Source organism: Rattus norvegicus, chromosome 5 (genome assembly GCF_036323735.1).
Source record: "Rattus norvegicus strain BN/NHsdMcwi chromosome 5, GRCr8, whole genome shotgun sequence".
Taxonomy (NCBI): domain Eukaryota; kingdom Metazoa; phylum Chordata; class Mammalia; order Rodentia; family Muridae; genus Rattus; species Rattus norvegicus.
The window spans coordinates 60,637,961-60,651,011 of NC_086023.1; the positions used below are offsets into that span (position 1 = coordinate 60,637,961).

General features: G+C 41.2%; 1 protein-coding gene and 1 non-coding gene across 2 annotated transcripts; both read left to right on the forward strand.

Moving 5' to 3' along the window:
• The first annotated feature begins 443 nt into the window (after positions 1 to 443).
• Positions 444 to 11,355, forward strand: Dnaja1 (DnaJ heat shock protein family (Hsp40) member A1). Its single transcript, NM_022934.1, has 9 exons — positions 444 to 554; positions 1,608 to 1,749; positions 1,846 to 2,023; positions 4,571 to 4,675; positions 6,430 to 6,657; positions 8,822 to 8,936; positions 9,906 to 10,021; positions 10,311 to 10,411; positions 10,842 to 11,355. The coding sequence occupies exons 2-9, from the start codon at positions 1,618 to 1,620 to the stop codon at positions 11,058 to 11,060; spliced, it is 1,194 nt and encodes a 397-aa protein (NP_075223.1). The 5' UTR covers positions 444 to 554; positions 1,608 to 1,617; the 3' UTR covers positions 11,061 to 11,355.
• Mir207 (microRNA 207) lies at positions 836 to 913 on the forward strand. The gene has a single exon (NR_032107.1). It is a non-coding gene; the product is annotated as a microRNA 207 (primary transcript).
• Positions 11,356 to 13,051: the final 1,696 nt, after the last annotated feature.

Genomic DNA, 13,051 nt, shown 5'->3' on the forward strand with positions numbered 1-13,051 from the left:
AAGCTGTGACAGGAGTGCGCTTGGGTGAAACCACCGGATCCAAAGCCTGCAAGGCTAGTCTAGGGACTAGGCCCGCCTTGCTCAGCATTTCTTGCCCGCAAGGCTCAGAGCTAAGGAGCTGCAGAAAATTAGACTCCGGTGAGGTTAGGATCCCTTCTGCACAGCGCCTGAAGCACTCGTCCCCGGCTTACGGCTCTGGGACATGACCTCTCCACCTCAAGACTTCCGCCCTCTGGTACCTCGCATAAAGAAAAAGCCTCTAGAAGATTCTACAAGGATCGGGAACCCGGGCCTGAGTCCACCCCCACAAGGCCCTTGGGCGCAGCCACTCTCCGCCCCCGCGCCGTTGCCCAGGTAACCGAGGGGCGGTGGCAGAAGCGAGGGGCGGGACTTCCGGCAAGTGACGCGCCCGGGCTCCGCTACAAAAGAGGTCGGCTGCGGCGGGCCGGGCGGAACTTTCCAGAACGCTCGGTGGGTGGTAGAGGAGCAGCGTCTGGCCGAGCTGCGCTGTGCTACGCTCCTCTTTCCGCTCTCCGGCGCCGGCCCGCTCACCGGTGAGTCTAGGTCCTTGGGTCTCCCTCGGTCGCGGCGTGCGGCCTGGGCACCAGACAGCCGGGGAAGCCGCAGCCGGAGGCGGTTGGTCCCGCGTGGGCGGGGACTGTGGGTTCCCTGAGCCGGGCTCGGTCTTCGGAAGGCTGCCGGGAATGCCCGGCGCCCTGCCCGCCCGCACGCCACGAGGCGGCCCAAGGCCGAAGCCAATTCGCCTCCCGCCTCAGACTCTTCGGTGCGCACCGCCGCCCGGGCTGGGTGGGCAGCGCTGCGCACGCGCGGACCGAGGCAGGGGTGAGGGGCTGCGGGAGGAGCGGGGCGGAGGCTGCGGCTTGCGCTTCTCCTGGCTCTCCTCCCTTTCTTTGTTGAGTCCGGCCTTCCCCCTCCGCCTTTTCGATCAGGGTGGGAGGGAGAAAGGAAGGAAACCTTAACGGTCGGCGCCAGGTGCCGGGGAAACCCAGAGGGCGAGTCAGCTCCGCAGGCCTGAGGGGCGAGAGTGGGTAAGTTGCGAGCGAGCAGGAGCAGGATGGCGAAGGGGCCTGGGCACCTGCTCTCTCGAGCTGGTCTCATAAGCCACTCCTCCACCCCCGGGTGTCCAGTGTCCCTTTCCGGCGAGGGTATGGCCTTTATCAGATGTACAAAGGCAGTGGTAATGTACTAACCAGTGGATGGAACCTATCAGTGCTGCTTTGGGTTACTAGCAAAACCTCTGGGGGAAAGGAAACCGGAAGAAACCCAATAATTCATGTGTTAGTGCAGTAGAGCAGGAACCAGCTGCTAGACAGACTTTCCTTCGCCTTCCCTGAAATTTAAATTTAGTCTGTTAGAATTTACAGCTGAATCATAGCAGGAATTTTTACCTTTTAAGACGTTTAGGGAAGGCTGTATTAATATGAGATAAAGGCAAAAAACCAGATTGCTTTAGTTCTGGTAGTTAAAAACTATAAGTTAAGAGCCAGTCATCTCTCAGGAGGCAGAAGCAGATGTTTTTTTTTTGTTTTGTTTTGTTTTGTACAAAAGGTAAAAGCAAGTTTAAAATTATCATTTTCTGATTTCAGGCTGTAAAAAATGGTGAAAGAAACTACTTACTATGATGTTCTGGGGGTCAAACCCAATGCCACCCAGGAAGAATTGAAAAAGGCATATAGAAAATTGGCCTTGAAGTACCACCCTGATAAAAATCCAAATGAAGGAGAAAAGGTAAGCAGCTCAGCAGTGTTGCCATGTGAATTAAGTCTGTACGGTAGCTGTGCTTTCTAACAGTTGTTTCTAATGGGATATCCTTTTCTGAAACAGTTTAAACAGATTTCTCAAGCTTATGAAGTTCTTGCTGATTCCAAGAAAAGGGAACTATATGATAAAGGGGGCGAGCAGGCGATTAAGGAGGGCGGAGCAGGTGGAGGTTTTGGCTCGCCCATGGATATCTTTGATATGTTCTTTGGAGGAGGAGGAAGGATGCAAAGAGAAAGGAGAGGTAAGAAAAAAATCTAGCTTACCTGCAGCAGAACAAAGTAACTGCTGATGAAAGAAAGACTTGAGAATTTATTTAAATGTTTTTTTACTCTTTAGCGTGATGTTACATTCTGTCCATGAACTGTCTCTGACTTCTGGTGTCATTTATAATTGAGTTGCTGTGGTTGTTTGGTTTGTTTGGTTTTTTATAATTTTTATTTTATGTGCACTGATGTTTTTGCCTGCATGTATGTCTGGATGAGGGTGTCAGATCTTGGAGTTATAGACAGTTGTGAGCTGCCATGTGGATGCTGAGAATTGAACCCTGGTCCTCTAGAAGAGCAGCCAGTCCTGTTAACCACTGAGCCTTCCCTCTAGCCCCTATAATTGAGATTTTATGTAACCAAAAAGTAGCTAAGCCAAAAAAGCAGGTATAACCAACTCCATATATTTTCAAACAGTAGGGTAACAAATTGTAGTAACAACTTAGGGTTTCTGGGCTGGAGAGATGGCTCAGTGGTTAAGAGCACCGACTGCTCTTCCAGAGGTCCTGAGTTCAAATCCCAGCAACCACATGGTGGCTCACAACCATCCGTAATGGGATCTGATGTCCCTTTCTGGTGTGTCTGAAGACAGCTACAGTGTACTCATATACAAAATAAATAAATCTTTAAAAAAAAAAAAAACTTAGGGTTTCTAAGCCCTTTTGTATCTTAGATAATATCACCTGCTCTTAGAACTCAGTGGTAAGTGCAGTGGCCTTTTTCTGTTAAAAATATGTTGGAGAAGGGGTTGGGGATTTAGCTCAGTGGTAGAGCGCTTGCCTAGGAAGCGCAAGGCCCTGGGTTCGGTCCCCAGCTCCGAAAAAAAGAACCAAAAAAAAAAAAAATATATGTTGGAGAAAACGAAACCTTTTCAAGCAAAGACTGGATACAGCTCGTTGCCTCCAGATAGCCTGCTGCCTGTTTACTCTTCAGCTTCATTAGCTCAGCTTAGATGCATTGACTGTTGGATCAAAAGACGTATTTTATGGGAAGACAGTATTGGAGGTTAAAATGGCACTTTGTTCTCAATATAGTTAATACAAACTAATGGGTAGGCACAGTTAGAACAAATCGGCAGCCCATTAAATTTCACTTTGCCCTTTTAAAGGTTTAAGAAGACTTGAAAATCTGTTTACTGTGTTTTTATAAGAATTTACCTATGGGCCTGAGAAATTGCTCAGTGGTTAAGAACATTTGCCATTCCTTGCAGAAGATCCAGATTTTGTTTCCTAGCACCCACATTAGATAGCTGGCTCACTACTGCCTGAAACTCTAGCTAGCTCCAGGGGACCAGACAACCTCTTTTGGCCTCTTGGTTAAACATGTATGCACAAAAAATAAAAACCTATAATCCCAATCAACTGCTAACCATAAGATGGTATGAGCTACAGAAAAGTTATGACTAAACCTTTTTGGCTTAGATCAGTTTGAGGGGTTTTGTTAACTTGTTGCTGCTTTGGAAAATGTACTTGGTCATTTTCCAGAAGCTTTATTTTTCCTTTCTTGTATTCAGTATAAAGTTGAGAAAGCTCTAACTTTCAATTTGAGAACCTACATGCTTACATGTTCTCTTTATGATAATAAAAATACAAAGTGAAGCTAGAAGCACAATGTAGTGAGACTTTTAATAACCTCATTTAAAGAGTAAATATTTTTTTACGTATGATATTCAGAAAGGATTGGAACTTTATTTAGTAGTTAGGCAATGTTGATAGCGGTGGATAAAGTCCTAGTGGAAGGATCACTAGCTAGGAACTTATTAACCGTTGGTGGGTGATTTCATTTTTGTAACCAGGTTGTCCTTATGTGATCTCAACCAACCTACTTCCTGTTGTAGCTAATTATATGTGGCAATCTTTTGTCACTAGCCAGATAGGGGTCTTCAAGTTGAGTTAATTTAGAGGGGGGGGAAATTCTGTCCAGCTATAGTAGCCACCACACTTAAAATTGTATCTAGTAATTATGATTAGTGATTACAGTATTATACAAATAAAATGTGTCCATCATTACAGAAAGTTCTGTTGGACAATATTATAACAAAAGGCCTGGGTAATTTGAGACACCAATGTTAGCCTAGCAGTAAAAACTATTGAAACAGAAATAGAAATTGCTATTTCAGTAGTGTCTCTATTGGCTTCTCTGGCCAATCTTGATTAGAAAGAATTTACTGTGCTAAAGAATGTTTGGATTAAGTAACTGGCCATGTTGCTTAATAATGCCTAACAAGTAAAACTTTCAAAGGGATACATGCTTTGCATTGTGAAATGTGCCTGAACATTGACTTTTAAGGGTAGTATTTTAATTGCTGGATTTCTAAGAGGGTCTCTTGTGTTGATGAACTGCTCAGTTTTCTCATCTATGATTAGGTAAGCTTGAGAATCAAGTGATTGGAGGAATGTTGTGAGTATAGTTCAAAAAGATATGTAGCATGAGGCTGGTCTTCCATTATCTTTTGCCATTTTTATAGTGCCTTCAACAATGAAACGTTACAGATGGGTATTTAATGAGCAATGTTTTTATTCTAGGTAAAAATGTCGTGCATCAGCTCTCAGTGACCTTAGAAGACTTATATAATGGTGCAACAAGGAAACTGGCTCTGCAAAAAAATGTGATTTGTGACAAATGTGAAGGTAAGGGTTCTTAAGTGTGCTGAGTTGTTGTTAGTGGGGTTGTTGATGGTTTTTGAGAATAGGTTTTTGTAGGTTTGTTCCCCCCCCCCCCCCCAGCTGGGGACCGAACCCAGGGCCTTGCGCTTCCTAGGGCAAGCACTCTACCACTGAGCTAAATCCCCAACCCCAGTTTTTGTAGATTTAAGCTGGCTTTATCTTTTCTTCCTCAAATTTCTGAGCCACAGGGATTACCCCATACCTACCTAACTTCTAAAACTGAAATGCAACACTAAAAGCAGCTGAATCTTCTACCAAGAGAAACACAATGACTTTGTTGTGACATTTTCATGCCTGTATATAATTTTCATCATTGCTCTCTTCTCCAACTCCTCTTCCTTACATTCCTCTGTGTGCCTGTGGTTTGATGGCCCAGTGAGTCCTATTAGAGTTGTTTACAGGAATGGGGAAGGACTGTTCCCCAAAGGACAGGCACCACAATCAGTTAGCTACATGTAGAAGAAAATGTCTCTTCAGGGATGAGGCCTGGTCATCTGCTCCTTCCTTTATGACAAGATGTTGATGGGCCTAATCCTGTGTAGATCCTAACACTTTTTTTAAACAACACTTTGTACATTTTATATGTATGTTGTGTTTGTGTGGGATGTCAGAAAACTTGCAGTAACTAGTTTTTCTTCAACCATGCATGCATTAAAAATCAAACTGGGGTTGGTTAGACTTGGTGGCAAGTATTTTTCAAACTCTGATCTGTCTCAGTGGCACTAAATTAGCATCTTTTTGAAATTAATACTTAAGTTTTGTTTTTCATTTGTTATTGTTGGTTGGTTGGTCATCCAGGCTTCTGTCTCTAGTTCCTGAGTGCCTCCTAGTGTTAAATGTACAGTGTATACTACAGCATTTTGTCTACCCTTTTTTTTTTTTAAAGAAAAAAAAAGGATGGTCCTGATTCCAGGCATGTTTTAGATCTCTTATGAGATCGGCAAAACCTTGTCTCAAAAAAATTGTGCTGTGGGAACACATAATGTAAGATTGTGGTACAGGCTGTCTTGGAGTTACTGCTCATCTCACTACTCCCTTAAAGTGTTCTGAAAGTGAAATTCACTGTTAAGACCGCCCACTTCTTGAAGCTGACTAAAAAGGCTTGACACTCCATAACACCTGTCCCTTGTTTTGCTTTCCTGTGTGTTTATCTATGTACTGCTGCATGCAGTACCTGTGGAAGCCAGAAGTTCAGATCCCTCTGGAACTGGAGTTAAAGAGGATGTTTGTGAGCCACTATGTGGGTGCTGAGGAACAACCCCAGGCCCTCTGGAAAAGCAGCCAATCTTAATCCTTTAAATCAGTGAGGCATTTCTTTACAACTTGCCCTTCCCTTCCTATATCATCATCATCATCATCATCATCATCCACCTCCCCTCCCCCATCTGTGCCAAAAATCCTAAGAGTGGTGCTCTGACATCCTTTATCTAAAGACACACCTTCCCTTCACCCCACTCTCCAACACATGCAACTGCTTTTGCTGACCCATGTGTCTTGTTTAAACTAATTCAAGAGGAAGACCTCTCACCCTCCTCTTGACAATTGCTGAGATTCATAGCTTGCCTTTGTTTGCTTTTTCTCTCAAACTTCCAAAGAAGAATATTAATTTATCTGAATTGTACATTTTAGGATATCAGTCCATAAGGCCTTAAATACTGCGGCATTAGATTCTTGGTTACTGCTAAGTTAATGTATAAGTTTCTTTTAAAACTGTCTAGGCCGAGGTGGTAAGAAAGGAGCAGTAGAGTGCTGTCCCAACTGCCGGGGGACTGGCATGCAGATCAGGATTCATCAGATTGGACCAGGAATGGTTCAGCAAATTCAGTCAGTGTGCATGGAGTGCCAGGGTCATGGAGAACGCATCAGTCCTAAAGACAGATGTAAAAGCTGCAATGGAAGAAAGATAGTTCGAGAGAAGAAAATTTTAGAAGTTCATATTGATAAAGGTGAGTACTGATCCACTCTAGTCTGAATCATGTGTTTTATTCTGACTGTTTGATTCATAATGTGTATTTTGGTTTTTTGGTGTTTTTTTTGTTTTGTTTTGTTTTTTTTTTCTTTTTTAACCTTCATTACCTTTTGTACCACTTCCTTTTAAATTCTTTGCAAATTTATCATTTCGTGGTAGAGGTTTTTGTGATGTAATGTTTAATTAGGATTGCTTGCATGAGTGGGGATTATTTACTGGAACATGTACAATTTAACAGTGGCTATAGGATTTAAGAAAAGGGCTTCCTGCCAGTAACACCAACTTTCAGTAATTCTTCCAGTGAGGGTGTGGCCTAATGAACACGTCATAATTATTTTTAAAACTCTCCTTAAGTTGTATTTCTCTTACTGAGATGAGGATTTTTTTAAAGATTTATTTATTTAATATATATGAGTGCACTGTAGCTGTCTTCAGACACACCAGAAGAGGGCCTCAGTTCTCTTTACAGATGGTTGTGAGCCACCATGTGGTTGCTGGGATTTGAACTCAGGACCTCTGGAAGAGCAGTCAGTGCTCTTAACCACTGAGCCATCTCTCCAGATCGAGGATTTTTTTCTTCTGTATTGCCCAGGCTAACTTCAAACCCTGACCTTTTTGACCAGAAAACATGTTTCTTGTTTGAGACAGGGTGGGACTCCTGCTTCTACTTCCTAAGTGTTGGGATTACAGATGGATGGATAGTAGTGTAGTTCACTCATATTGGAATTAAGAGCATAGTAAGTAAGTCTGGTGGCAGTGGAGGCAGAGGCAGGCAGATCTCTGAGTTTAAAGTCAGCCTGGTCTGTTCCAAGACAGCTAGAGCTAAACAGAGAAACCCTGTCTTGAAAAACCCAAAGGAAGAAGGGTTGGGGGTGGCTCAGGGTTTAAATGTGTAGCCCAAGCTGCTTCTGCCTCCCACTACTGTGATCATAAGCCTGCCCTCCAAACTTGGGTCCTGGGCTCAGTGGATAACACTTATTGTATTTCAATGACTTGAAATTCCCACCATGGAAGAGGGGGGGAAATGCTAACTTTGGCCATATACTACTAGTCTATGTACTTCTCCCCTGGAGGTCTAGGAGATGGAGACGGCATCACTGGGGCTTGTTCAGTGAAACAGAAGGACCTCTGAACAGGTGGTTAACACACACACCCCACACACACACACACACAGAGTTAAATAAATCTTCATTAAACTAAAAGGTGTAAGTTACCATTAATGAAGCCAGTAAGAATCTTAGTACATAGCATAACCTTTTTAAAATTTGCAGTATTGGAAAATACTCAAGTGTTTTCTATGTGGGCTAAGGCAGCATCCAATAGTAAACATTTGGGGCGGGTGAGACTGACTGGCCTTGAACTTAGAGGTCCTGCCTTTTGAGTGCTAGGATTAAAGGCTAAAGGTCTTCACCATTACCTAGCTGACTTTTTTTAAATCGGTCAAGCTAGTAGAAACCAAATACTGGGTAATTAATCTACCTATGGCACAAGATTTTGAGTTTTTATTTTATTTTTTTAAACAGATTAACATAATAGAGGTGATGAGAACTGAGAGTGGAGGAAGCTTCATGGGGAAGAAGTCTGGATTTTGAAGTTAATTTTCTTACTAGAACTGCTATGCTAGTACAACAGAAAAAAGTCAATTGATAACTGTAGCTGAATGGTAGTGATTACAGATTGTTACATAATCAGAATAGTTAACTGGTTATAGTGTTTTGCCAGTTGTCAATTTGCTTCTAACATGAGTATTTTTAATCTTCAGCTGTTTAAATGAAATAAGTCTATAGGAAAGTTGGCTGTGTAGCTAAGTAGGTAATATTTATGCGATTAGAAGCTGACTCTGTAGAAAGTTGTCTCGTCTACTGTGTTACAGCCTGCTTCAGCGCCAAACTAGACTGGATTAAATAGTCCTTTTTTTCCCTGTCATCCACAAAGACATATACGTGCTAGAAGACATACATGCAGAGGTCAGGACATTTTGAAGGAATGTTACTGAGGATTGAACCCAATGCCTTGACATAATGCTATACCACTGACCTCTACATCCGCAGACCACATCTGTATTTCAGTAGATTTTATGATCCTGACCTTAGTATCTGGTCTCTGATATCAGTAAAAGTACAAAATTGATCTGTGTTTAGGCATGAAAGATGGTCAGAAGATAACATTCCACGGTGAAGGAGACCAAGAACCAGGACTGGAGCCAGGAGATATTATCATTGTGTTAGATCAGAAGGACCATGCTGTTTTTACAAGGTAAAGACTAATCACTCTCCCAAGCTGAGACTAATTTGGTTGAATGAGCTTTTCTTCACTCTCAGAACACAGGTATATGTAACAGACTGCAGTGTGTTCTATAAAAGCTCATTAGCTCTGTTTTAATTGTAAATGGCTGGAAGTAGAATCAACCCTTTTTATCTTACAAGTAAATTGTTGACTAGATTTTTTCTGTGAGCATAAGTGGATAGCAAGCAACTGGAGAAAGCTACGTAGAAAACCCTGCTCCCCTTCAATCTTGAATGGTCAATTCAAAAAAGGAAATGCTGTTCACCAATTCCCCATTCTTGGTTCATAAGGAGTTTATGTGTAAATATCCAAACTATATTAATAAGAAACTAAAATTTGGGACTGTTAAGTATATATAATTTGTGTCTTAAAACACAAAAATTTCCAAACTGGACATGAAGGTAGGTGGGGGGGTGGAGATAGTGTGGAAGGTACTTGTTTAGGTGAGGATATTTCACAGGTATTTATTCTGTATTGGAAAAGTATAAATATGAGGGAATGTATTAAATAATTGGTCTAAATAGTTGAAGATCCAGCTTGTTGATTTTGATTTACACTAATTCCTATATTTCAAATATGTTTGGCTTCCCTTAACCCCAATGTGTATTTTGTTTGTGTGTTTTAAGAAGAAACCAGATTTAAGGTTAGGCAACAATTAAGAATACATTGTTTAGAATGTGTGAAAAGAAAACTTGTTTTAAGACCAGTGATCTTCCCTGCTTTTGGTTACTACCTCCCAAGTGCTGGCAGTTAAAGACCTACACCACTGTGCCCAGCTGTGTCCTAAGAATTTTGAAGCCTTGCTGGCTGTTTCCAAAATAATTCATTTAATCTCAGCATTCAGTAATTTGGTTTTCAGAGTAGGGAAAGAAAAGTTTGTTTGTTGTGCTATGTACATAATCATTTGAAAGATAACTGTCCTTATTTGTATTGCTGTAGGCGAGGAGAAGACCTTTTCATGTGTATGGACATACAGCTGGTTGAAGCATTGTGTGGCTTCCAAAAGCCAATATCTACTCTTGACAACCGAACCATAGTCATCACCTCTCATCCAGGTATGGTAACTAGATGAATCTGTTTCTCTGCTTTGCTTTTTTGTCTTCTGATAACTAAGAAGTAATAATAGGTATTGAGAAAAGTGTCCTGCTTTTCTTCCTTGGTTATATATCCTTAGGGCTGAGGTGAAGTTATATAGTGAATATTGGTTACCTCTTAGAAAAGCCATAAATGAAGGCAACAGGGCTGTTCAACCATAAAACTCAAAATTTTCTGTTTTTTGTTTTTTTCTTTGCCTTATACAAATGAGGCCATACCTAAGAAAGAATTTGGTTTCAATGTCTTTAGGTCAGATTGTCAAGCATGGGGATATAAAATGTGTGCTAAATGAAGGTATGCCAATATACCGTCGGCCATATGAAAAGGGACGTCTAATCATTGAGTTTAAGGTAAGCTGTAATACTCAAACATTTGAGAATGGTTAGCAAGTGCATTTAAAATCTCCCTTTATCCAGTTAAAATTACAAGTGGTTGACAGATAACTTTTGTTAGCACCTAGTGGATATGGTGTGTACCTATAATCTAGCACTTGAAAGGTAGAATTGGGAGGGTAAAGAATAAATCATCTGGTTAGGCAGTGGTGGCCCACACCTTTAATCCCAGTGCTTGGGAGGCAGAGGTACTTGGGTGTCGAGTGTGAGGGCAACCTGGTCTACAGAGCAAGTTCCAGTAGTCAGGGCTACACAGAGAAACCCTGTATCAGAATGGAAAAAAAAATGTCATCTTTGCATAGTGAGTTTTGCAAGGTACATCTAAAAAAATGAGTAATTATGTGTTTTAAACTCCTAATGATAGAATGGAATTTTTTTTTTCAAACAGGTAAACTTTCCTGAAAATGGCTTTCTCTCTCCTGATAAACTCTCTTTGCTGGAAAAACTCCTTCCTGAAAGGAAGGAAGTAGAAGAGACTGATGAAATGGATCAGGTAGAACTGGTGGACTTTGATCCAAATCAGGAAAGACGGCGTCATTATAATGGAGAAGCGTATGAGGATGATGAGCATCACCCCAGAGGTGGCGTTCAGTGTCAGACCTCTTAATGGGCCAGTCACTCTTTGACCTTGTGTATGCAGTAGTGAATGTGGGAAGGACTGTAATCATAATATGCTCACTACTTGGCTGTTGTTTTTGTTTTAATATTCAACTATAGTAGTGTTTTAAAAGTTAAATGAAGAATAAACACAAATATAAAAGCTCTGACTTTGCCCTGTATGTATGATGACTTTAATGTTCAAGATGAAAATGAATACTTGTAAAAAACTAGTTTAAAAAATGCCCTAGCATCTGTTAGGCCATATCTTGTGTAACTGATAATAGCGTGTACATTAGACTGACATGGTAGGTATGTGTTGTATGACCCTTCGTTGTTAAGCTATGGAATTAAAATTCTGTATTTAACTGGTAATCAAAAGAAAACAATTAGTTACATGTTGGTCTGTCTAGTTGTACGAAGTGAACTAATTGTGATGCCTTTGCATTGTATTGCCTCAGCCATTACTAGAAGGTGGCATAATACATTTCGCCTGTGATATTAGTGATAGAAATGATACATTCCTAAAGTTTATCATAAGCTACTGCTTAAGGGCTTGCTCTTCTAGATTGCATTCCCTTCTGCTGTGCCATTTTAAATATAAATATATATATATAAACTGAAAACATCACCTTTTTCCCCTTCCCAAAGGCCCTTGCTTGGGTGTAGTGACTTCCAAAGCCCAAGTAACTTACAAATTAAAGTGAGATCTGTATGTTGAGAGGTGATTTGCATGTATAGTCCAGGAAAGGCGTTCCTTGGGTCTGTTACAGGCTTTCTATTCAACTTAGGCTCCAACGTAACTGCAATTTAATGTTGGTAGTATAGCAAATTATGAATAGATTTGTTGTATGTTTTGAAGTCACATGCTTACATGCTTAAATCTGGTTATCAGAATTTAAGCAGTTACTGAAATGTATGACTGTCTAATATACTGATTACAAAGTGTTCCCAGTGTGTCACTGCAGGCCTTTTTTTCCTCAGTTCATCAAAGCATTATGGACTTTTATGATGTACTTTTTGTTGGGCTCAAGTCAGAAAAGGGAACTGCAATCAACCTGGATGAGACTTCATGTCAATCAACAGTCTTTACCTGGGTTTGTCACATCTCTTCTAGTCAGGAATTTAAAAACATGTCTAATTTGAAAGTAGACTGAAGTTTCCTTCATGGGGAGAACATTTTGAGTAAGCAAATACCATTGTGACCCAAGAGGATCAAAAACCCATTTCAGGCATGCAGACAAAACACTCAAACTTGGCATATAAAAGGGTTCCCCAAGCCTTCAGTATGTCACTGGTTTTCACTTTAGGCTGTGAATGGAACTGCCTAGGAATGGTTTTGTTTTAATGTGCTTTGGTGTGTGTCAAATCCCCTCAAATGTGCAATGTGGGTGCCGGGAACTGAACGCAGCAGCCAGGGCTCTGAACCATCTATCTGTCAAGCACCTAATAAGATCAGGTCTTACCCTGTTGTGATTTAGGTCCAACTGGGTTATATATAGTATCCTTAAACATAAAGATGATCTAATAACAGGGATAGAATTGTATCACTTGGGACAGCCAGGCATGGTAGCACATGCCTATAGTCCTAGTCCTAGTATTTAGGAGACAGAAGGATAAGGCACGGGTTTTGGGTTCAAAACCAAGTCTGTGCTGTCAAGCCATATCACTGGTCATAGTGTTCCAATTTTAGAAAACTTTACCTGGGATTTTAGCACTAAACAAGAACTATTGGGCTAGGCAGTTGACTGAACTGGGTAAAAGCATAATCCTTATAAAATGTAATGCCTTTTTTGGGGGTTGAGAGGGGTCACGACAAGGTACTTCTAGGCTTACCTGGAACTTTTTTGCTTCCCAAGTGCTGGGATTAAAAAAAGGCATGCATCACTTCTGGCTTACTTAAACCAAGAAAACACGTGACCTTCAACATAATAAGCTTTTCAGATATGAGGTGCTAACATGCTGTATAGCTTTAGCATTTATGGTAAGATCTTTGAGAAA

What these genes read in the sequence shown, in the direction of transcription:
- Dnaja1 (NM_022934.1), top strand. Translation starts at nt 1,618, where the DNA reads ATGGTGAAAGAAACTACTTACTATGATGTTCTGGGGGTCAAACCCAAT. An exon ending in GATGCAAAGAGAAAGGAGAG is followed by an intron (nt 2,024 to 4,570) that starts GTAAGAAAAAAA and finishes TTTTTATTCTAG; the next exon opens with GTAAAAATGTCGTGCATCAG. An exon ending in GATTTGTGACAAATGTGAAG is followed by an intron (nt 4,676 to 6,429) that starts GTAAGGGTTCTT and finishes AAAACTGTCTAG; the next exon opens with GCCGAGGTGGTAAGAAAGGA.